Here is a 25,217-nt window from a genome sequence, read left to right as displayed (position 1 = left end):
GAGAGCACGCAATGTCGCTGCTGGAGACTGTGATGAGGACAAGTCAATATGATGATTTAGTGCACGGAAATTGTAGTTGGCGACAACTTATCTAAAGCGTTAAAGCTAAACTTTCAGGGGAGCAGAAGATTAACGTTAGTCAGCGGAGGGAGAAACTTTTATCTGTGATCTGTGGGTGCTGTTTATGCACGTTTCATGAAAAGTACATTAATTCCAATTGACAGCAATTGCAAAGGACACCCGTAGAGCGTTTAGTCTAACTTATGATAGATAGTAAAAAAAGAACAGCTACAGCTTCGAATGCGACTCATCACTGTGAGAATTTTTCTCTATAGCAGATCCCTTAACCTAACCCAGTCGATGTCTAGGGCTTGGCCTCTTTTCTGTTTGTCTGCTCGTCTGTTGTTGTTTGTTGTTTGTCTGGTGTTTGGTCTGCGGCAAAACTACAAAAGGTAACACAAGAAATAAAGTTACGCTCAAATTTAGCGGCAGTTCGAAGACTCAAACAAATAAACTTTCTGTAACTATATTTCCCTCTCTCACTCTCATACTCTTTTTCAATTTCTATATTTCTCATTGCAGCTTGTGTGTGTCCAGACAATTCTCATGTCTCTGCTAATTAGTTCTTTGTAGCTGGTCAAATGCGAGCACTTTGTTTTAAGTGCAGCCGATCGATCGAACTACGCGTTTATACAGCGTAAAAACGTGAAACAAAATCTATACTGAAGGTATGACTAATCGCAAAACTTTTCCTTAATAATAATAAATGATATAAAATGTGTATTAACAAATTCAAAGTAAACTAGTTTGCTAGCACCTTATTTGAGTATTAAGTTATGCCAAATAGGTTTGAAATTAATTTGTGAGGAGTAAGGTAGCTCAAAAATAAAATACTTTAGATGCAATACACTTTAAGAATCTGCAATAAATACATAGCTCAATTATGTTGTATCTTTGAGATAGAATATTATTTTTAAGTTACTGTTTGTTGATAACACAAATTTTGTATTATGTTAAACTTATTGATTTACTTTACGTGCAATTCGATCTCGTAAATAACATTTTCTGCATTGTACATGTATGTATGAGAGTCCTAGATAGATTTCAAGTATTTACCTTTGAGACTTTTAATTTGTATGGTTAATATAATATACATTATTGTTATTTTATTTAATTGTAGATTTTGTGTTTTTTAAAAATTCAGTGTACTTTTTAACTTTTTGTGCATAATTAATCTTCTATCTGCATTGTATAGTGGGGACTATAAAGTAGATACTTCTTTAAGGCATTTGCATATTTATGACTAATATGTATTTTTATTTTAATATATCTCAGATGCATTTAGTTTTTCGTAAGCATTGATTTTCATGTATTGACAATTTTATTATAAAGTGATAAAGTCGTATGTAAAATGCACTCGATACTACTAAATTTGATCAATTTATTGAAATTAATACAATTTTTTCCTGATGTAGTTTCATTATTTTGACCAGTGTAATGTTATATATTATTTTTGCGTAGTTTAACTTCTTTATGTTATTTAAAAAGAAGGGAGTATAAAATAGAGATTAAGTGCAGATGCTTCTTCGAGACATTTTAATATAAGCATATGTTTATTATATACTTTTGTTATTTTTATGTAGTTCAGAAATTGCTCGTTTAATATAAATATATCTGCAGCTCATTTGCGTAATTAACCCTATTTTTGCCGATATTTATATATATGGTATATTTATTATGCGCCTCGTTCGCGCTTTACACCCTCGTTTTGCGCTCTAGCGTCATCTGCAATATGGCAGCCAGTCGCTGTCACTTTGCCACTGACAGCTGTTCGCTGCACGAACATGGCAGACATGTTTGCTGCGACGTGGTCGAGAGGGAGGGGGATGAGAATCGTCGAGGATGGGTGTGGGGGTGGGGGTGTTGCCTAGCCGACTACTTAACGGCACACGGCCCCAAAAGTGACAGGCGGGCCTCATCATTAAACTTTTGACACTATTAGCGGGCGGTCGCAGTTCTCGCTTGTGTCGCATTTTGTTGTGCCAACTTTGTTGGGCTAAAAAACATCAACGACGGTCAGACATTAAAATAATTTGAGAACGCTATCTAAAAAAGCAACTCAATAAATTTCAACGAATAATATGCTTTGCTTGCTGCCCTAAAGAATTTCCCAGATAGATTTTGCTCTTTTTCTAGCACTAAGATCTTGTGTTTAATTTAAAGTTTGTTTTTGTTGAGAGACAATTCAATTAGCTGCCCTGTCAAACTTTCCTTGTTCGTCCGTCCATCAGGCCAAGTGGTGAACGAGCTTAAACTCTGCTCTACTTGGCTGTGGCTGCTCTTTTAACTTGCCACATTTGTACTTTGTGCAGCACTTTTTCTCTTTTATTCTTCTCTGTTTTGTGGCTCTGGTAATGAAGCAATTAATTATCGTATGCCCCATGCCCCACGTTCAAAGACATTTTTAGCAAAATTCTTGGGAACAATTTTAAATGTTAAATGTTAAGTAATGCTCCTCTCTCTCTCTCTCTCTCTCTCTCTCTCTTTCTCGCTTACCCCGCCACGGATGCTTCCCATGTGGGTGAAATGTTTCGCCTCAAGTGTCCAACTCTTTGACATTTTGCGGTTTATATTTTAAGTGCCAGTGGATTTCCTTGCTTTCATTCAACTCTTTCTTTTCTTCTTATTTTTTGTTTTATGAGATGGAATCAATTCGGGAAACGAATTTTTTTGTTTGCGGTTTAAAAGCTTTTCTATATTCTTGAAAGTGTTTGTGGGATTTTATTTAAATTTAAACCAAAAGTAATTAGATGTCTTAAACAATTTATATTTCACTTTATCATACAAAATTTATGCAAACTAAATCTTAAAAATAGTTTCGTTTAAATTCGTTTACAAAATTTGCGGAAAGCTGCATTCTGAATTCCTTAATTTAATGACTCAATTTTTATACTCTGTATTTGTGTATATTCTAAATGTATATTTGTATACCAAACATAGTATTCGTTTTTTTAATATTTTTGGTTTATTTATTTGGTATATTCTAAATATAATAACGCACTGTTTTTTATTTTTATCTCACAGTCGAGTCTAACTTTCTTATTCCACTAATATTTGTTGTATGTCAATTTGGTATGTTTTCAGAATAATACCGCACTTTGTTCTATATAGGAAATTAATAATGGGTATCTCACAGTAGAGCAAACCCGTCTGTAGCTATTGTGATATTTAACAAATTATTATTATAACAATTTAAATATGTATAAACAAAGAAATTGTATATTTCATTCTCTAATGATACATATTTATGTGATGGTCACGAATAAATTAGAATAAATTTACATATACTTCATTTGCGTGTGCCAGCTGTTAGTTTAAAGTTTGTAATCTTTAGTAAATACTTGACTATTCTCAGCCACAGAACAAACCACAAATGAGAGAATTTTATAAGAACTCGTATGTAGTAGATGCCTATCGAAAGGATCATCATGTGGTTGACACCTACAACCTACAACCTAAACCTAAACCCAACGTGGTCTAAATCTGCACATGTTGTAAGACGAGCAGTAATCGGTAAAGGGAAGCCAGGAAAGAGCTGAGAATAATCTCTGGCTGTGATCAGGATAAAGGCACTGTGTGTATGTTTACATCTTGATAGCGCCTGTTGTCGAGTTGAGGGTTTCTTCTAGCACATGTGTAGACCCAAATTGCGTTGTTAAAATGCGTAAGGCGTTGACAATGGACACACACATGCGCAAATACATGTGAGATGGGTTTATTCAGAGCTTGAGCTGAGAGAGAGAGAAAGACCTTATCGCGCATCTGAGAGAGATGGAACCTTGAAGATGAAACTAGAAAACAAGTTGATAAGCGTTCAGAGCGATCGACGATCAACGATCAACGATAGCCTGCAGCAGTTGCAGGAAGCAGCTGCAGCTGTTGTTGTTTATGGTGCCAGCCTCAACTCAACAGTTGTTGCCAAAAAATAAAACACTAAATCTGTTGGCCTTGATCGAGGTGTGAACGAAGCTCAACTTACCCTGTAATTACTAGCCGCAAGTTTCCGTCCCAGCCAGCAGGTGTCAAAATAATTAGGCGCCTACTTAACATCCACATCCACTTTGGAGTTTGCGTTTGAGTTTTGCAGGGAATGAGCGAATGAGCGAGTGAGCTTTCGTACTGTCTGTCTACCAATTAACGGTAATTATAGTCAACACCTTGCTCTCAAGGTGTCAAAATGTGCGCAGGGCATCATGCAAAATGGCCAAAATGGCAAAAGGCACTAAAGGCAGCCAACCAACAACGTTGCCTTAACACTAATTACGTGAGCTCGCAATCGGCTGGTTCAGTCAGACAGACCGACAGTCATGCAGTCAGTTAGTCAGTTAGTCAGTCTGGCATTCGGTCAATCATTCAATCAGTCAGTCAAAGTCAACGAAATGCATCCAAAAAAATATATTTAGCAAGTGTGAAGTTGATAGCCGCGCTCTCCTTCATTATTCATTTGCTTGTTAACAGGCCACTTGGCTCGCTTGACAGGCCCTCAAGACCGAGTCCGACTGACTCCGAATTGGACTCGATTCGGCAACTTGAAGGCCTCTTAACCAACTCAGACTCAAATGCCTGCAGTTAGGTAATCAGCAGAAAACAAAAAAATAAAATGAAACCATTGTGAAACAGTGAGTAATTTCACCGAGTTAAGTTAATTTGATCGCTTTAAGTCTGAATATAAAAAAATTAAGATTAGAATAACTCAGTTCTTACTAGTCTTAAAATATTTAAACTTTCCTAACTATTCCAAATTTTTCATTATTTTGAAATAGATTTTTAGTAATAGAAGATTTAACAAGTAAGAAATCTACTTTAGTTGAGTACAAAATATGTCAGATTGCTAAAACATCACATTAATTAATTACTAATATTAAAATAAAATTATTTTAATCGTTTTTGTAAGTTTATAATTATATTAAAGTACATTTTTAGCAATAGAATGTTTACTATCTTTATAATAAGTAATAACAATCTGGAATATCGAAATCAGGTCGCTTGGCTTCTCTGCAGTCTTATTTACGAATTGAAAGAAAACAGCTATATCATACGAATATCCGAATATCTTTCATTAATTATAAATGGCTTTGAGATTTTAATGTTTTGGTAGTAGATAGGATGATTCTCAATCATCTGCCTCTTTAAAATTGGTACTCGTAATCTGCAATTATTGGCGGTGCTGACTTTCTCTCAGTGGTTGCCAACTAACCCAGTAAAAGCCAGGCAATGATTGCAATGACGTCTGATTAATGTTTATAGTCACACCTACTCAATGGCAGAGGTGCCAAAAAATATATAAAAATGAAACCAGAATTTACACCTGCAGCACGCACAAAAATTGCAAGTCAGACACGCCAGACTAAAGAGTGTGAGGCTGACTCCGACTCTGGATCTGTGTTGGTGTCTGTCTGCGGATTTGAGGGTATTAGGTTTGGGTTCAACAGACAAAAAAAAGTGGCAAGCAGGAAGCCATAAATAAAAATTAGAGAACTCATATACGAACTACGCATATAACATATCATTTGATATAATTTCTAACACGCTCCTAAGTCCCAGCGACTCAGTCGAAGTCCGTCGGAAAGTCAATTGTTGCCTGTGAAGTTGTTTAGCTCGCTGCAGGTGCAGTTTACAGTTTGTTGATTGGCCGCCATTTAACGCTGCGTGAGTTGGCGGCGCAAGACGGGGCGAGGCGAGGCGAGGCGCCTCCGGCCAACACATTTTCTAGGCGTTAACTGTAATTCGTTGGCCCTGGCAAGCGCAGCAGGAACTACCACCTTGGACAACAACAGAAGCTGCAACATTCAAACCGGCCAAGCAAATAATGTTCGTGTCTTTCGATTTTGACCGGATTTTTTGTCTTTCTCACTTTAATTATGGGTTCGATATTTTGGTTTTTTTTTTTCGTTAATTAAAAAGGTTCAAACACCGCTACACATGTTTTTTGTAGAGAAACATATCCTTGGCCAACACCTTTTGTTGTTCACTTATTTTGCATTTAAGTGTCTCTCGCGCTGTGATCTGGCGCCGACGGCCAATTAAAACTCAAGCCTTAAAATCGTATTATTCTTGCTGAACTATAAAAATGGATATGTTTATGATTTGAGACACTGCTTTTCGAGGACATGGCAGATCATTAAACATATAATTTTGCATTCCTGCAGCTCAAATCACAATAAAAAAGAGCAAAAGAATGAAATTTAGCTACAACTTTTATATTTTATTTCATTATTTCAAAATATTTATAGGGGGTTGAAAAATAAACAGGTTTTAACTACAAAACTATTTAAACTATTAAAAATAAAAAACCATTAAACTATTTAAATAAAATAAAGACTAAATCAATGATATACAAGTTGAATTTCGCAAAGATTTTGCTTTAAAAAAAACTTCTTTCAACATTTAAAAAAAAAATGTATATAAAAATTTTGCAATTTAAGAACACCAAAAAAATTATATATATAATTTATTTACCTATTTTTGACAATGAAATCGAAGGACCAAAATCTAATAATAATAATATAATAATATTTAAATAAATCTAAACTGAATTTGAAAAATATTTCAACATTAAACATAACCATTTAAATAAATTGAAAAACTTCAGTGCACTAAAAACACCAGTAAATAATATACAAAATGCAAAATAGCGAATCAAAATAATACATTTTTCGAAAGGTACAATTTAATTAATTTTATTATAAGTTAAGTAATAATGTTCTATAATAAACTTTTTAATGCCTTTCGGATGATAACACAACTTTTAAATTGTTTAAGTTTAACTGTTAAGAAATATATTAGTAAAACAAATATTAATCGAAAAACATAAAGTAGAACAAATAAAAAATTTATTTGATAAAGAATAATCAAGATGCCCAATAATAAAGTTAAATATAAATGTTGTATATAAGACAAGTTAAAGGAGAAGTTTTGTAACAGGAATTCTTGATTGCATAACCGTCTGCATCGACCGCAAAACTCATTTGTAAAATAATCCGTTATCAGGTTGTTTCAGTCTAGACGAAACCCCAAAATCAACATTGGTTCACGAAAAGGAAAATGGAAAAAAACAACGAAGAAACACAAACCAAGTACACACGCCTCAAATATTTCCAGTTAATCATGTCTCATGTCTCATGTCGCTGGGTCCTGGGCTGGGCAGATTCCACGAATACCAAAATGCGTACAGGAGATGAGAGAGGAAAACTTACATAATAATTGATGACATAGGACACACGTAGTACATGTCACAATGTCTGCGTTTGCGTGTGTGTAGAGATGGGGATGGGGTAAGAACAGCACCACCAAGAGGAAAACAATGGGGCAACTATCTAATGATCGATATCAGCTAGAACAAAGAGCGAAGAGACATAGACAATGTCGCTCGACCAACTTGGCGGTTGGTCCGCGATGATGCCTGGGATTGGGTTTGGACCTTGCCAACTATCAACTACCAACTACCGATGAGTACGTGAGCCAGCCCCTTCGATGACAAAGAGCCGTTGACAATGCCCAAGACAAGCCCAAAGGACACAACAACGCATGCTGATGAGAATCTAAAAACGCACACGAAAACATTTTATGTATCGAAGGAAAATAAGACAAAAACAAAAAAAAAACAAACAACGAGAATACCAACAATGAGAGAGAGGCAGCAAACAATTTGTGGTTATCTGTCGAAACAGGTAGAGCCACGTTCTGAGATTACGATCACCTAACGAGAACGAGTCGAAGTCGCAGTCGGAGTCTGAGAAATTCTCTCTCCCTTGCGGAGACATCTCTATGTCATCTTTTTGTCAACATTGCCTATTGAACGTGGTTAGAATTGAGGAATCTGAATTTGAATTCTCCATTCCGAGCTGAAAGCGTGGAAAATATCAATTTACGCTTTTTGAACTACGCCCAAGTACACTATCATTGCAATCAGTTAAGTGTTTTGGCTTGGATTTGAACCGGCATCAATCGCTTAGATCTCTCTTTGTTATTGCCGCAAGGATCCGCAATACAGCTGCTCGACTGGAATCTTCTTAAACTACAATTTTAGCCTGAGTAATTAGTGCGGCAGATGTAGTTAGCTCTCGAAAGAACTTAAGACTGATTAACCGATTTTAGTTTTAAGTTTGAAGCACTTTGTGTACTGATGAATATGATTTCAAGTGCTCAGTAATTTTATTATTAAATTAAATTGAAAATGCACATTTATATAACAAACCATAGATTAAAAGTATTAAATTTGAATCTAAGTGTAAATTAAATTAATGATAATACACAAATAGCAAATATTGATGAATTTAAATGAATCAAACTATGTCAATCTGAAACTATTATGTTGATGTAATGATTGTCGTTATTTAAAAGTATTATACTTATATACATCTGCAAGATAATTAAAGTAAAAGTCAAATCTTTATATAGTAGTTGACAATGAATCCTTGAATTGATTTTACTTAAAAGATTATGCCATTATCGCAATAATTTAGAAGCAATATTAAAGAATACAAACAACAAATAACTTTACTCACCATAATAATTTACAATTAACAGTGAAAATAATAAATCATTCTTCGAACTAAAATAAATCGAATTAATGTCAATATGAAACAATAAAATGTTTATTTGATTAAAGTAAATAAAATATATATAAAAATAAAATATTCTTTCCCCACAATAATAATTTGTAATTGACAGCAAAACAAATTTTCATTCAATCATTCATTTAAAATAAAACCATATTTTGTGCACTTTATTTTGATTAATACTCGTACTTACACTTTTAACATAAAACCACTTTATTTATTTACTTTAGCATTTACTGATTAAATACAACACTTTAGGCCCAGATGAAGTGTTGGCCAATTAGGAAGAGCCTAAAGGCAAAGCCGTTAGCATGCTATCGGTGCATATTATCAATGCCTTCGATAAACTGTTAACTGAACTTCTAACAGTACACTTGAAAATTGATACCATTAGTCTGCTGTGCTAGTGTGAGTTGTGTGTGTGTGTGTGTTGTGTTGTGCTGAGTTTAGTTTCGTGCAGCATGCAACACGGTCCCCAATGAGTTATGGCTTGCCAAAAGTTCGCCTTTTCAGCTTTAATATGCAACAACGCAGGCCAAAAGGCAGCCTAGCTGTCTGTCTGTCCGTCTCTGTGTTCGTCTGTCTGTCTGCTGCAAGTGAGTGCCCATCTTGAGAGCACAAAGCTCTGTCCGTAACGAAGGAGGAAATAGTTGCACGCGCTGTGGCCTGAAGTATCTCATAAGTAGCGCAAACGAAGCACTTACGCCCAGGCATTAGAACTGGATATGTCAGATGGCTCTCGAACTGACCTGTCGTCAATAATAAATAAATATGTGTCTATGCCGTGGCATGCCATCAGCTTGCCACAGCCAGGACAGCCAACTCCAGCTCCAACTCCAGCTTCAGGCACAAACAAACACACGACAATCCCAAGCAAACAACGCAAAACAAAACCACACAGAACGCAGAACAACAACAGCAGATGATGATGATGAAGGGGAGACGAGGAGCACGATGGAGGCAGGTAACAAACTATAGTAAGTAAGTATTACAGACCCGCATATCTAATCCAACTGTGGCTGGAGAAATGTGTAGTGAAGTGAAGTAGAATAGAATTTTTATTGCATAACCGTTTTGTGGTCAAGCATGGAGGTCCTTGCGGACGGCATAATAAGGACATCAGCCAATGGTCGCTGTGCGATGGCCGATGGGGAACACAGCACAAAACCCTTGACTTGGCTTTGTCAGCGTACTAATGATGACACACATTTCATATCTTGATCGCTTCTCTAAGCCCCCCTCCCAGCGCTTCGTCATCTGTATGTCCTTGCTAAGGACACGTAGTGCACAGCACACAGCGCGCTTGTCAAAATAAATTGAAGCACATGCTTAGGCGCGCACAATGCTATTAACATTCAGCATTGAGACCCGCACACAGGACACCACACAAAAGGACTCCACTCCATATCCAGTTCAGGACTTCACATAACTTAAACTCGCATCGCATCGCAGAGTGCGTTTTGGGGTGTTGACGTAGAAGCAGCAGAACGATTCAGAGTCAGCGTCAGAGTTACTATCAACAGTTTATGATCTCGCCCTATGATATCTTCTATCTATAAAAATGGGGCGTACAAATTGACTACCTACGCAACCGTGTTGGACATGTTTTGCTATTTCCACAACTACTGTTGGCTACTGTCGTGTAGGATAATCTTCGATTGCACCTGTCCTATTCATAAGACGCCTTTAATGAACCCCAAAGATTGTATCGTCATTTCTAACTCGTTTTCCTCGAAATTAAAGGACTCTTCCTCAAACAAGAACTTCATATTTCTTTCAATTCAATTTATCCACATAAATATCTATCTGCTTTTCTTAATATTAAATACTAAATTGAAAAAATTCCAATATTTGAAACTGTTATTATCTAATATGAAGATTACATTTAAAAATGTATTATTCTAAAAACCAAAAGAAGCTAATATTTTTGTATTACTTAAATTAATTTCATCTTTACATTAACTTATTATAAATTACAAATTTGAAAAACTTGAAGTGATTCGAAGTTGTAGCGATTTAAAATATCGGAATTATTACATGTCATATTTAATACCATATTTATTATTTGTTCCAATTTTTATTATTTTATTATTTTTAGGTGTTTATTTATATTTAATTTTAATTCATTTTTAACTCAACTAATTTATCAATGTTCTCATGTTGTGATATGAATGAAACGAAATTCCCTATTTAATTGCACATTTTTGACTCTTTATTTAATAGGAAAAATGCTTCAAATTATTAGTGAATTCATTTTTCAATCTAACGTACACATACTTACACATTTTCAATAAATTTGTAATATGTTATTTAACACGTGAATTAAATTATTTTATTATTTTTAAAGCATTTAATTCACTTGCTTGGCTATATTAAATTTAATTACATATTTACGTCTGCTAATTGTTGCCAAAGTCGAGTTCAAAAGCTAACGAAATTTGTCATTTAATTGAAATTAATAATCCCGAAAAGAGATTCTGTTCTCACCCTGTCAAGGCGTCATGTATGTTTAATTATATCGTCAAAATTTGAAATGTTTCATTTTTGATTGATGACACGCACAAATTTGTCTCAACAAAATGCAAAACAGCATGTTGCAACAAACCCAACAGCAACAACAACAACAACAGCAACAACAACTACTCTGCAACAGATGAAATTATGCATTCAACTCACACAGATACAGATACATATAGATTTACCCACATACACAGTCAAAACACAGAATATTTGATGAATGAGCGGAGGAAACACAGCATGCAACGACAGCAGCAAATGCAATTGAACAAGTGCAGCAGCAGCAGCAACAAGCATTAAATGTACTTTGGATAGCGTTGAAAGCTCTAAATGTTGGGGGCGGATTGGCGCCCGAACACACGCATAATAAATCTTAATTTATAGATGAGTTGTAACATCAAAACAAAACAAATGCGGCTCTATTTCTCTCTCTATCTCTCTGTCTCTCTCAGCATAATTTTCGAGCCTCATTTCAAGAGTTCTGTGTGTCAGTCGTGAATTCTCTTTTCATATGTCAAAAATTAAGTTATGACAGATGACCAAAAGTTCTCTCTCTCTCTCTCTTTGTATACGTCTCTCGCTCTCTTTTGGTCAGCTGCCAACTCATCCGCTGCTTTACAACTTTGTTTGGTCTCATAAATTTTGAAAGTTTCGTTCATAATGTCGGTGTATTTTTATTTATTTTGTTTTGTTTTTTAAAGGGAGGGTCTCCATATACAACGACATTATGATGGATTAGTTTTGGAAATGCTTGGCGTTTTTCTGCTCAGTTGCGTCCAATGGTTGATATGTCTGGCAGCATTTGATAATAATCGCAGCATTTCTGTATATCAAATTGAGCTGTGAACTTGTTTTTTCTGTGGTCATTTCAATGAAATGGGAATGCTCTAAATGAAACTGACAACACAATTAGAGCTCGTTTAAACTAAGAACAATGGACAGCAGCAGTCGCTGCCTAAAATGAAGGCAGCATCGATCATTGCCAGCACAAAGATTTAAATTCTTCATATTTAGTTGGTTTCTAATCGGATTCACCAGCGCCATCTGTTGAGTTTTGTTGGAAACTCATGTTACACTTTTTCTATTGATTAGGGTTTCTTAAAATGTCCAATCAGCTGAATTTAGAAACTTCTAATTGCTAAAAGGTTCTCAACATGGATAACTTGTTTGTATTTTTTTCTGGCATATTTGAGTTGCCCTTTTAGTGATCTCATCTCTCATATCTCTTTTTGCCTCCACCTTGCAACCGCTCTGACTGTCAATGCTGCCAACTAAATGTCGCATGCCGCATGTGCAACATTTTATCACTTCAGTCAGACCGTATAATTTAACGTAAAATCTTTCAGGCCAAGCGAGACACTGTGGCAGCACTGAGGGACTTTGGCGAGACGTCGCAAGACACATGTGGCTGCCACAAATGGTGACAACTATTTGCACAGTTGGCGAACTGATGCGTTTCTCCTGTTTGTTTTAGGCACGCTTCGGCATGCCACATCCAAAGATACACACACATATAGATATAGATGGCCATAATTAATATAGAAACACTTGCAACAACAATTAGCAACAGTCGGCGTATAGGAATACAAAACTAATTAGCCAGCAAATAATGAATACAGTCAAACACAAACTTTTAATGCTCTTCCCTTCAGTTTAAATGATTTGTATGTAAATTTGTGATCAAATGCAACAAACGGCTACTGCAGTCGGGTCTGATAATATGGTATATTTTAAAATCTATGGTATATTTGGAATGAAATATTATATCTATATACCATATATAGACTTTAGTATATTTTTATTAATTTTTTGATATATAAATATGGTATATTTTTAGAATTTTTATATATTGTAAATGGGTAAATGGGTATCTTACAGTGAAATATTACTTCAATACACCAAATATCGACTTTCGAACATTTTTGTATTTTTTAGGTATGTACTATATGTCAATTTGGTATATTTTTAAAATATGGTTTTAATGAAAATTGGTAGCGGGTATCTCACCGCGAAGTAATATATCAATATACCAAATATAGGCTTCTGTACATTATTGAATTCTTTCGGTATATAAATTTAGTATATTTTTAAAATATGGTTTCATTGAATATGGGTAGAGAATTCCTCACAGTCGAGCACACTGGACTGAAGCTTTCTTAATTGTATTATATTTATCACACCGAAAGAGTATTCCAGCTTTGTCTTTTTTCTTTGGGGAATTGTTTTGGGTATTTGTGGCAATTAGCGGAAGAACTAGAAGAAAAGCATTATAAAAATAGTAATAATCGCAGCGAATGTGCCATCATTTAACTATAGGCTCAATCGAATTGAGCAATTAGCGCTTATGTTAATTGTGATCCCGAAAAAACATCTCAGCAAAGCAAACGAACCCATTCTTTATCTATATTCAACTTCCGGGCAGGGTTTCCGTTAAAACTCTTGGCCCAAGTAAGATTTATGTATTTACTTCAATCCATAATATGTTTTTAGTAGCGAACCTTCTTCGGCTGTTATAATTGCTTTAAAAGAGTTTTGTTTTCTGTTTTTGTTTGGTTCGTGGTTCGAGGTGTGTCTGTATTTTTATTTGGAGCACTTCAAAGCGTTCCGCTTTGTCTCTCTCTCTCTCTCTCTCTCTCTCGCTCAGTTTGTCTTCGAAATGATATTTTAGTTATTTTTCCATATTTATTTTCGTTATCATGGACCCCAGCAACAACAAAAACAAAAACAACAACAGACAACGCATAATTAGTGTAATTAACGCTTTTTGGCTGAGTGCGTGCAGAAAATTGTGTGTGAAAGTGCGTGGCGCTCTCTGAATGTTTTGTTTTCCCATTCGTTGTTCTTTTATTGCCGTCGTTCTTCATGTTGTTGCACAGTTCGTTCAACTGATTTATGAGGCAACGATGCGACTGCAGTTCCGATTGACTGCGACTTCGACTTTTTTGAGTTCGAGTCTTGGCCAACGGGCAAAACTTGACTGCTGCACTCAATTCTTGTGTTAATTTGTGAATAATTTCTGTGGCGACTGCACGAAAAGCAAACAACTCGAAAACGGGATTCTTACGGCAACAGTTGAATCCAGTTGAAGATAGTTGAGCAATTGCTATTTAGATTGTATGCATGTAGATATCTGACCAGATTGATGGCCATAGATTGCAATATAGTTTAATTAGCAGCCAGATTACCGGGTTCAGCTAACAGACAGATTGTTCTAACTAAGATCGTATCATGAAATTAGCTAGCAAAGACAGCTGAATTGATTTATGTTTGATGCGAATATTCAACGAGTTATCAATAAATGAGATTGAATTATTTGCCGGTTTATGAATGTAGAACATGTCGTTAGAAATGAAAACTGTTCATTAAAAATGTTAAATTGATTTTAGATATAATTAAAATAAATGAAATTTAATTCTAAAAATATAAAATCTAATTTATCCAAATTAAAATAAACTAAATTTTCAATATATTCACAGCGTCAATCAAATAAGTTTTGAGAATAAGAATTATATTCGTGATAAAGAATTTCTATTAGAAGACACGATGTTAGATATTTATAAACTGTGTAGAATATTGTTATTTCATTATCGAATTAAGCAATCTTTAAGAAACTTTATAGAATTAAGAATTTATTATATTTCATGTCAACTAAAAAACTATTTTATATATAATAATATTAAATGCATTTTTCATTACATTCTTAACATCTACATAGAGACCAAAATATTTTTAGACAAAAATTTATTGTACTCTTAATTAAAAAACATTAAAAAATATGATTAATGTTGATTAAAAATATAAATTGGATTTCTAAAATTAAATTGTAAAATTGTCTGCCTTATAGAAATTTTTATCGGTAACAAAATCTCGTTCAACAAATAAGAATGATATTCATGAGCATATAAAAAAGAATATCTAACAAAGACTAACAAGATTTGATATTTCTAAAAACTTGGAAATTATTGATGAATTGTAAAATTAAATCTTCTCTGAAAAACATTTTACAATTATGAATTCTTATTTTTAAACACAACCTTATAGAACGTAGCTTAATTGACTACTCTTATGTATTGACAAACTGCTTGAGCAACCCCATTTTGAGCTCCCATTCAAACGACTTGTTTACCACATCAAATCTAATAAAAATCACCACGCACAATTTGTAGCCATCAATTGGTCGGCAATGACAGCCAGACAGTGAGACGAAGACGAAGACGAAAACGCAGACCGAAGAGAAGAGCAGGACTTGGACAATTCGTTGGAGGAACTGTTAAGTTGTGGGGTTCCAAATAATATTATAACCAGAGAGTAGCTTTCTAATGGCTGTGCATATTTTTCATTCGCACCGAGTTTGACTGACATAGACCCAAGACACCCTCCTCCAATGGTGTAATGCCCCCCGCCAGCCCAGCATCCAACTTGGCTATATACCATTTGATGTCTCTCGATTGCTTTGCTTTTCCGGCAAAAAGTGATGGAAGGGAAGGCGGGGAGGGAGGGAGACGCAAGTGATGAAATAAATCATTTCGGGAGTGGCAGAATGAGATATAGACACGTGATGATGAGATGGAGATGTGTTGCACAGATACAGCCACAGTTTGGATTCACTGTAGTTTTTTTTGTTGTCGTTGTTGTTGTAGCAAGTGCAAGTGTCAATTACAAACCATGTCAAAAATGTCAAACTCTGTGAGTGACTGGCTATGGGAGAAGGGCGAAAAATAAGTGACAAAGCAGCGATACCCTGTAAAAGGCATTTGTAGCGGGACTGTTGGGAATTGCAATGCAGTCGATAGACAGAATTACTAATTATTCCATTTTAAATGAGGAACTTAATTGAGTGAATACTTAAATGAATTCAAAAAATTAGAAAGTTCGAAATAAAAATATATCTTATATATACAAATTTGATAATTTTTAATACAATTATAATAAATTTATGATGATTAATTAAGTTATTAATTTAAGCTGTTTTTATGCCTTTTGCTTTAAGTGCTGGGTATAACGCACAGCTCAGTCTAGATCTGGCCCGCATTAGATTTGCACCCCCGCATGGAAATTTGTAGAAGCCAGGAGGGTCGTCATCCTCTCATCCTCCACTTTTCGACTCATTCCCATTCCCAGTCCACACTCCCATGCTCATCGACATCGACAAGTTTGTCCTGTCAGCGCCGCACTCGTGTAGAGTTTATTACATCAATTTGTGTGTGCGAGTTTCCCTCCCCTCGCGGACTCTTGCCCCGCACATCCTTCGCCCCGACTGTCGTATAGCTATTTCAGGCATGTATGAGAAATTTGATACAAATGAGTTTTCACACTTTGCGTTCGCTATCCGCTATCCGAGTATCTGGCAGCGTGCGAGTACTTGTATCTACAGAACGTTGTTCTTGTTGTTGTTGTTGTTTTGTATCTCTCTCACTTCTCACTCGCTCACTTCAGTATCCTTTTCCATCAACGTGTAAATTGTGTGCTGTCAAACTTATGACATTCAGCGTTGATATGCTCGCGTCACATTTGTTTACCAGCCACAACAACAACAGCAACCACAATACAATCTAAAATATATGGTAAAAGATACATAGCCAAAAGACACAAAAGAATCTACCACAAGCTCTAGCGCGTTACTCTAAATTAGATTTCGTTTAGGGCGACATTTTTTTTACATATATGTATCTTTTTCCTTTTTCTTTATTCCATTTGCTGTATATTACTTTGAGGGCTCCACTGGGGATCCTAGCAGAGAGAAGAAGCAATACGAAATTGGTGGCATGAAGTAATATTCTCCGTATATTAATTGCTGCTCATTTTCATGTCTGCCCCGCACTCATATGCAATTAATATTTGTCGTCCCGCTGCGACACAGACCCGAAATAGGGTTTTCCTTTTTAATTACTTCTCACAAGGGGCCATTATTGTCGCCACTTGCCACTTGCCACTCGATGTCTGGCATCCCAAGGATGGGAGGATTGTTGGCTGTGGGAGGGGGTGAAGTGGGCCCTACCATACGCTTATTAATTTATAGTTTCGTTCCTCCATTTTTGTCTTTTTTTTGTGTTCAAGGCAGAAAATGGCAGCAGCATCTGTGAGACCAATTTATGAACAAGTGCAGGCTAGTTTCGTTAAACGTTAACAGATGGCGCTATATTCATAGTCAGCCAATTAGAATTGAACACATGAGGAAATGTCATCAGCTGATTGGATATTGATGATTTCTTTCTAATGTAGGTGAACAAAAGAGAATTGGAATTCGGAATGGACTCAACATTTTTCACACCTTCGCGATACATTTTGCATCATAATAAGTTTTTATTTTTAAAATGATTATGATTTTGTCACAATTTATGATAATCCCGTATGATAATCTATAGTATTTCATATTCCTCGTTTTAGTTTGCTTTTTGTGTTATCGATCTGGCTAATACCAATTCTTTGAAATTGGAATTATAGTATAAATATTTATATCTCATATATTTTCGCGAAATAAAAAAAATATTTAAACTTTTGTTACACTCTCTCTGAGAACATGTTATAAAGATAACGCAAATTGTTAATTTGCGTGATTTGCAATTTGAATTGTCTAAAATGTCTTTTCCCCCATATATTATTAACATGGACACTCTTCAATTAAAGGTTAATTATCTATGTTAATATGTAGGATGAACTGCTTGGCCAAAAATTCAGTTTTGCGGCATTTAAAGGTGGCGGTTGCGAGCCAATGAGCAGCTGCCGTCGATTAACACAAGTGACTGTGGATGTTTTCAGCCGTGACAAGAGTAGCAACAACAACAACAATAACAGTGCAACATTGTGGGGCAATAGCTTAACGCGTTGCACGTTACATTTTGACGCGAAGCATCGCGTTGCATTGTGTTGGCTTTATATATTGGTCAGTTAAGACATGTCACTGGGCACGCCCTCCCCTGTCTGGTTGGTTGGCTGGCTGGCTGGCCTAGTAACTAAACACACACACACACGAACACACAAAGATACTGTCGAAAAATTTCACGCATCAGTTGTGTGGCAGAGCGACAACATGGCCGAAGGAGAGGCACGAAACTCGCGCAATTAGAACGCCATTAAAAGGGGCAACAATGTTGTTGCCGTTGCCGTTGCTGTTGGTGTTGCTGCGAATTTTCGTACCTGCAAGCTGACTGGCAACGCCCCCATTATTCATGCTTTCAGTTCGCCAACTGTCCAGCTGAAGCTGCCCCCTCCACAGTGGAGTGCGGAGTGCGGTCGAGAGAGTTGTGTGGCAGCGACTGGGGCAGAGGCAGGGGCAGGAATGGGGAATGTGCAGCTTTTGAGCCTGCTAAATGGAGATCGATGGCTGAGCGTGGTCTCATTAATCAAATGACAAGTAAGCGTTGGCCGACTTCGAATGCACTCATGAGTGCACGAGTGAGTGCATGAATGAATGACGCGTTGCAAATGCTGCACGTTTCCTCCTTTCCACCTCCTCTCTCCTGCCGCCAACAAGCTTAATCATGCTGCTCTACAGCTAAAATTAAAGGTGCGCTTTCCAATTGAAACGAAGCATCAGAGCGGAAATGTAATGGCTGCTGCAACACTTCGATCAATAATCAGCTTTACACACACACACAAACACTCTAGTACATACACAGAGAGAGAAGAATTGTGATCTGAAATTAATGCTACACAATTTTACATCAGAACATTTATGAAAATTAATAAAGAATTAATGCAGAAAAGATAATTTTACAAGCTACTATTCAACATACAAATTCGTCCAAGTTAAACTTTGTTGTACATTTTTTATAAATTCATATAAAAAAGTTGCCATCCTTTCTCTCGGTGTACGAAATGGCATCGCGATAAGTGAATTTCACATGCCGCTAAAATAAGAGAAAATCATATTTCTTTGTGCTTGACTTTGACTTCGGCATTGGGCCAATTAAAGTTAACCAACCTGTGCCATTACTTGGGCGGCATTCGGTTGAAATTGACAAGGAATTTGTGCGGCAAACTGACAATCACACACACAGTTAGAGTCACACATACACACACAGTGTGTGTCACACACCCTAGGCGTTGGACTTTAATTTTGCATTCAGTTTGAGTTTTGTATTTTTCTTTATAGTCGCCTTTCTTTGACTGGCATAAACATGTCCATTAATTAGCTAAAGTAGCGCAGTTTACTTTGACAATTCAAGGGCTAATTTTCTTTACTGTATTTTATTACGTTGCTCTTGGGCGTTACGTCAAAAGAAAGCCATGAAGCCGCTGCAACTGTGTTTTAATGCTGTACTTAAACCGTTAAAATAAAAACGTTGCAATTTGGAGTGCAGTTTCTACTTTTTGTATGTGTCTCTTAAGTTTAATGGTAAACTGAAAATGATGTCATATTCTCATTAGAAAATCGTAAAGCAATTAATAATATTGTGGCATTTAGCAATATAGGTGATTACTGTTCTATCTAAAAACAATTAAGAAAGCTACAGTCAAGTATGCTCGCCTGTAAGCAAAACAGTGCCATATTATTCTTAAAATATACATACCTATTATTCGGTATATATATTAAAAGGATAATACAGTTGGTTTGATAGCAAAAATACTATTAAATTATACTGAATGGTATATTTAATATACAATATACTACATTTAAAATATACTATAGCGTGTAAAATATACCAGATTTCCCATACAAAAGTATTTCTTTAATAAATACAACGATTTTTACCTAATCGGCACTCTAGCTTTAAAATTACGCTTGTTATTCGAGCTTTGTCAATTTGCGGAAACGGAAGTGGGCAAGTGGCAAAAATTTAAAACAAAGTGCTATCAAAAAAAAATTATACTTCCATCTCTTGTTGTGATCTTACGGACGGACAGACAGACGGACATGGCTATATCGTCTCGGCTGTTGATGCTGATTAAGCTTATATAACTAGCATACATACGAATATTCATATACTTACATAGATGTGAACGTGATATTATTAAAACTTTAAAAATAACTTGCACTTTTTGCCACCCATACAAAAATATACTCAGCATCTTAAAGGCACATGAATAACCTGTGCTTCGATTGTTTGCGTCGCTCGCTGCCATTCATTAATTCATTAATCCATAATATGGATTCCATATGCATTTCTTTCTTGTTTTTATGTTGTTCCCTGTTTCCTTCTAAATTGTCAATGGTTTGCTTGATAACTGATAACACTTCTTACACTTTACTAAAAGTACACAAATGAATAAGAAAAAAGATAGAAATTATTTAGTAATAGGAACAGTGTTTCGCAACACTTTTGTTGCTTAGCATATAATATTATAAATTCAATCAAAAGGTGATAGATTTATAATATTCTTTTGTCTTATTACATGTTCTTCGATGCCGCGAAAAATTTGTTTACATACGGTTTATTTAATTTCACAACTCCAAAAGATTAGTGGTAGCACTTCAGCCAACTTTTTGATCTTCGATGACACTGTCGATTAAAAATAAATTCACGATCATATGAAATGCACATAACCATCGGCACAAAAAGAATAAGCTCCGATATTTTCATGTCACAAAGCATATTTTTCTTACAAAACAAACCGTTTATGTCGCACATATACTAGATGAATTTTAAAATAAACTATATTTCAAGCTATAAGCTACATGCAAATTTTACAAGCTTTTCCATTTTCAAAAATACTAGAACTAGCTTATAATAAGCTAAACTGGCAACACTGTGCATATTTGACACAACGCAGCGTTACCCAGCACTACAAATTGCAATCGAATATGTGTATTGATATCGATATTAGTCGGGGTGCCACAGAAATCGATAGCGTTTTGTGCTTTAACCACAATAATAACATTTTATTTATACACGTGTAATTCTTTATGGAAAAGTGCCGTATTTACAGGAACAAGGAAATAAAACCATTTTAAAAATAAGTTAATGTTCGATTTGAAAACCGCTTTCACGTAGGGTTTGTGATACCTAAAATCGTTTAATGTTGGTTTTGAGTTTAAATTTTGTTGAATATAATAAAAAGTATTCTTCATTCCGATCACATGAATATTTGCAAACTGTCAAATCAAAGCTGCTCTCCAGATTGCAATACTTCTCCAAAAAGACTACTTGAAAATTGTTTAAAGCTCAGATGATGACATCATGAGTGTTACAAGCATGCTTTTTATTATTGTTCATTTTTGATTCGATCGAATTTCATCAAAAAATATTTTCATATTATAATTTCTATTGTTAAACAATATTTGAGATATGTCCCACAAGTAAGTATTTGTAATCAAAATTTCTATGAAACTTATACTATGAAACTCCATTGACAGCAGTCGCAGGTCCAAATCGTCGGATGGATCTTGGGTTGGATGGTTTGTCAACCTTGAGGTAAATGCATTCTTGTGTCGTGTGCCCTACGATTATATTGAGGACAAATTCAATTTGACTGGACTAGAGACGATGGTGCCGAATTTTCCTCAAGCACTGGATGCTCTTCTCGATACAGAGTTTGACACGGAATACGGGTTCAATCCGATGGAAACGGACTCGGAGACAACGGCACAATTATATGGCCTGATTCATGCTCGATATATTTTGAGCCCTCTTGGCATTGACAAAATGTATATGAAGTATAAACGAGGCGATTTCGGTTTCTGTCCTCGCATCTATTGCGATGGTCAGCTCATGTTGCCCGTGGGTCTAACCGATCGCATTGGCGAGTCGCATGTGAAGGTTTATTGCCCTCGGTGCCAAGATGTGTATCAGCCACAAGATCGCTGCGCTGTGCTCGATGGTTCAATGTTCGGCAGCAGCTTTCCGCATATGTTTTTCATGCAACTGCCACATCTGCTCCCGGAGCCTCCAATTGAGAAATACACGCCACGGTGAGTCCAGCATTGCGTTTTAAAAAAGAAGTTTTAATATATTTCTATTTACTCTATATAGCATCTATGGCTTCAAGGTGCACAAATCGGCTCTGGTGCCAGCCTCAACAGAGTCGATGGCTTCCAACAACAACGATAGCAATTGCAACAATCAGAACACTCTTCCATCGAGTGTTGATTCCACACAGAACTTGCGTCGTCGTTTTAATTTTACACTTACATAAGTTTGTGTGTAGGGTATTGTATTTGATAGAAATCTCAAATAATTATGACACCGCCGACTCGTCACACTTTAATCTGGCAACCTCAAATTGTAACTATACCCTGTATTTGGTATTTTAATTGTGAAATGCATTTTAATAAACAACTGACTAAACCAAATATACAGAGCGCAAAAAATTTAGGATATACGAAAAAAAAAATACTGTGGAATGATTGGTATTGATACATATGTTATATGATAAGATATGCATACGATTGTAAACAGTAAAGTAAATTTGTTTGGTTAATAACGAAAAATGGAATTGAAAGTTATAAGTGAATTGGTCTTTGGAGAATATTAAACTTTTTCAGGGGTTTGAAATTCGTTTAGAATAGATACATTTTTCACACAATTGTATATGTAACTATAATTTAGGTATCAATCTACACGAAAAATGCAATTCCAATTTAATAATAATACTTATGAGCTGTGATTAATTCACAACTTCCAACATCAATTGTACCATTGATAAATTCTTAAAATAAATGAAAACTTTAGAGCATCGCTCGATTCATGTATTTGATAAACCTGTCAAGAAATTTTTGTAAGTAACTATTAAATTTTCACTTAATTACAACATACAATAACACAAACCACCAACAATGAAAGCAAAAAAAACTATTTTTATATATTGTTCAAGTTTAATACAAAAACCAACTTCAAACAAAATATTTAGGTTAAGGAATGATCCTTTTGCTGGGATCTGATTGCATTAAGAATTGCCAATATTGTTAAATTAATATCAGTATAATAAGATGAACACTTTCCTTTAAATTTTTAAAGTTCCATAACTTCAAGATTTATGTATGAATGTTTATTGATAAATATTTCAGTGCTATTATTTACATTTTGAAAATTGTACAGTTGTGCAGTTATGTCGAATACATCCGCATTGTGATCATTAACTGGATTCTACTACACAAATTGATGAATTGAGTCTGGAAACCCCAACGTTATATTATATAATGCGTACTTGATATTGTATTTAATATGCAAACAAAGTCAGACAAAACTGTTGAACAAATAGATTAAGCAAATATCAAAAGCAGATGCTCAGCAACAATTTATGGCAAAGGCTTAAGTTTGACCTAATTCAATAGAAAATATTCTTCACATCAAATTTGTTTTAAGTAAGAGAGTGTATATAAACAAAATGAAGACGAATCGGAACATTTGTGTTAGTTAGTCAACAAATTTTTATCTAATGCTGGATCCTATTATTTATTTATTATTAGGCCTATATTATAAATGATTTTATAATCTAGTCTAATTTAGTTTACCCAGTTGTCATATTTGAAAATCTAAAATTGAAATTGGATTCTCGAAAATAATGGAAATTTACAAATCTATCTTGTTTTCTTAGATGGTAATTGTTTTCTTTTCTTATGTTAATATTTTCGCATCAATTGTTTAAACAATTGGCAGAGCTATAGGCTTAAAAAGCTAATTACCTAATTAACCGAGACATTAGTCTATCAACTGATGAGCAGATACTCAGTTCACTTCGTTTAATACAATTAGTAAAATCTTTTTTGATAAATTATGCCAGATAAAATGCAATACGATAATTTGGAGGAACGCTCTTTGCTATACGAAGGTAGGATAAGCAGCTCATGAAGTTTCAAACGTTTTTTAATTTTTTTTTTAATTTATTTATTTGACATAGGAATCCGTTTGCTCCTCATAATCATAGCAGGCACAATTGCTGGCTTCTTGATAGGAACATTTTTCTTGATTATACCCACATCTCGAATTGTGTTGCAACCTGATAAAAACAACGCTCATGAAACTAACAACTTCGTTAACTTTGCTGATAAGCTTCTCCAGCAGTCCAAAGAGAATTCATTTCTCGCTGAGCAACTGCATCAAAGAGTGAGAATTCTCTGCTGGATCATGACAAACCCCATCAACCATCAGAAGAAGATGCACCATGTGAAACGCACCTGGGGTAAGCATTGTAATAAACTCATCTTCATGAGCTCGGCCAAGGAGACTGAGTTAGATGTTGTCCCGCTTGCCAATGGACCCAATAAGACCAAAGAGGCCCTGAAATACATCTATAAAAATCACATCGATGATGCGGATTGGTTTCTAAATGCAGACGATGACACCTACACAATTGTTGACAGTATCCGCAATAAGCTACAGTTCTACGATTCCAAATCTCCAGTTTACTTTGGCTGTAAGTTTACTCAGGACGATATATCAGAAGGAGCTGGTTATGTGCTCAGTCAGGAGGCAGTGCGTCGATTTGTGGAGGATGTTCTGCCAACTCCAAATTTGTGCAGTGATGACATAGAAACGAGAAAATGCATGGGCAACTTGAATGTGATGGAAGGCGATTTAACAGATACCAATGGCCAAGATAGATTGTGTCCTTTCTTGCCAATTAATCAATTAATTCCGAATCAACTTTATAATAATAACAGGAAGTCTTTATTCTGGCATCAAATCTATAAATTGATAGAGGTGAGTTAAGCTTAGCAATCACATCTAATTCTTTAAGATACTTATTTAATCTTATTTGTATTGCAGAAATCAGAATGTTGTACTGATAATGAAAGGCCTAATTCATTTTATCTATTGGAATATTTGATATATCATTTAAGAACGCATCAATTCATAAATACTTTAAAAGAATTGCCTACAAAATAGGAACCTCAAGTGTTAAATGAGATCACAAGTTTTTGAATTGTGTGTTTAAAAGAAATTGCAAATAATTTACAAATATAAAAAAAAAAAATATATATATATATATTAAAATCTTAAAATGTTTACTATTTTTTTGATTTACTATTTTATTTCATGAGCAATATATCAATAATTTATAATATCGACATTTAAGTAAGCACAAAATCAATTAAGAAACTAAAAGCAAGCAGTTCGCATGCAGGTCAAATACGGAGTGGGTTATTTCCACTGCTTGCTTTCTTCGTTCGCTTTTGGGAAATTTAATTTTAAGGCC

At 35.1% G+C, this 25,217-nt stretch overlaps 2 protein-coding genes across 4 annotated transcripts; both read left to right on the top strand.

Annotated features, from left to right (window-relative positions):
* Positions 1–21,083: 21,083 nt before the first annotated feature.
* LOC133844423 (suppressor-of-stellate-like protein) lies at positions 21,084–22,381 on the top strand. Of its 3 annotated transcripts, none has more exons than XM_062278393.1 (3): positions 21,084–21,139; positions 21,439–21,990; positions 22,052–22,381. In XM_062278393.1, exons 1-3 carry the CDS (start codon positions 21,099–21,101, stop codon positions 22,212–22,214), a joined length of 756 nt encoding a protein of 251 aa, XP_062134377.1. In that variant the 5' UTR covers positions 21,084–21,098; the 3' UTR covers positions 22,215–22,381. The 3 variants fall into 3 exon arrangements, with proteins under 3 accessions (XP_062134377.1, XP_062134378.1, XP_062134379.1); XM_062278394.1 differs by lacking the exon at positions 21,084–21,139 and adding an exon at positions 21,229–21,378 and having other exon boundaries at positions 21,436–21,990; XM_062278395.1 differs by lacking the exon at positions 21,084–21,139 and adding an exon at positions 21,274–21,378.
* Positions 22,382–23,791: 1,410 nt separating this feature from the next.
* LOC133842855 (glycoprotein-N-acetylgalactosamine 3-beta-galactosyltransferase 1-like) lies at positions 23,792–24,951 on the top strand. The gene is made up of 3 exons (XM_062276131.1): positions 23,792–23,849; positions 23,919–24,721; positions 24,788–24,951. The coding sequence occupies exons 1-3, from the start codon at positions 23,795–23,797 to the stop codon at positions 24,905–24,907; spliced, it is 978 nt and encodes a 325-aa protein (XP_062132115.1). The 5' UTR covers positions 23,792–23,794; the 3' UTR covers positions 24,908–24,951.
* The last annotated feature ends 266 nt before the right edge of the window (positions 24,952–25,217 follow it).

Source organism: Drosophila sulfurigaster, chromosome 3, assembly GCF_023558435.1.
Source record: "Drosophila sulfurigaster albostrigata strain 15112-1811.04 chromosome 3, ASM2355843v2, whole genome shotgun sequence".
Classification (NCBI taxonomy): domain Eukaryota; kingdom Metazoa; phylum Arthropoda; class Insecta; order Diptera; family Drosophilidae; genus Drosophila; species Drosophila sulfurigaster.
This window is presented reverse-complemented; position numbering and strand designations above follow the sequence as displayed.

What these genes read in the sequence shown, in the direction of transcription:
- LOC133842855 (XM_062276131.1), top strand. Translation starts at nt 23,795, where the DNA reads ATGCCAGATAAAATGCAATACGATAATTTGGAGGAACGCTCTTTGCTA. An exon ending in ACGCTCTTTGCTATACGAAG is followed by an intron (nt 23,850 to 23,918) that starts GTAGGATAAGCA and finishes TATTTGACATAG; the next exon opens with GAATCCGTTTGCTCCTCATA. An exon ending in AAATCTATAAATTGATAGAG is followed by an intron (nt 24,722 to 24,787) that starts GTGAGTTAAGCT and finishes TTTGTATTGCAG; the next exon opens with AAATCAGAATGTTGTACTGA.
- LOC133844423 (XM_062278393.1), top strand. Translation starts at nt 21,099, where the DNA reads ATGTTGGTTTTGAGTTTAAATTTTGTTGAATATAATAAAAA. An exon ending in TTTGTTGAATATAATAAAAA is followed by an intron (nt 21,140 to 21,438) that starts GTATTCTTCATT and finishes CATTGACAGCAG; the next exon opens with TCGCAGGTCCAAATCGTCGG. An exon ending in ATTGAGAAATACACGCCACG is followed by an intron (nt 21,991 to 22,051) that starts GTGAGTCCAGCA and finishes TACTCTATATAG; the next exon opens with CATCTATGGCTTCAAGGTGC.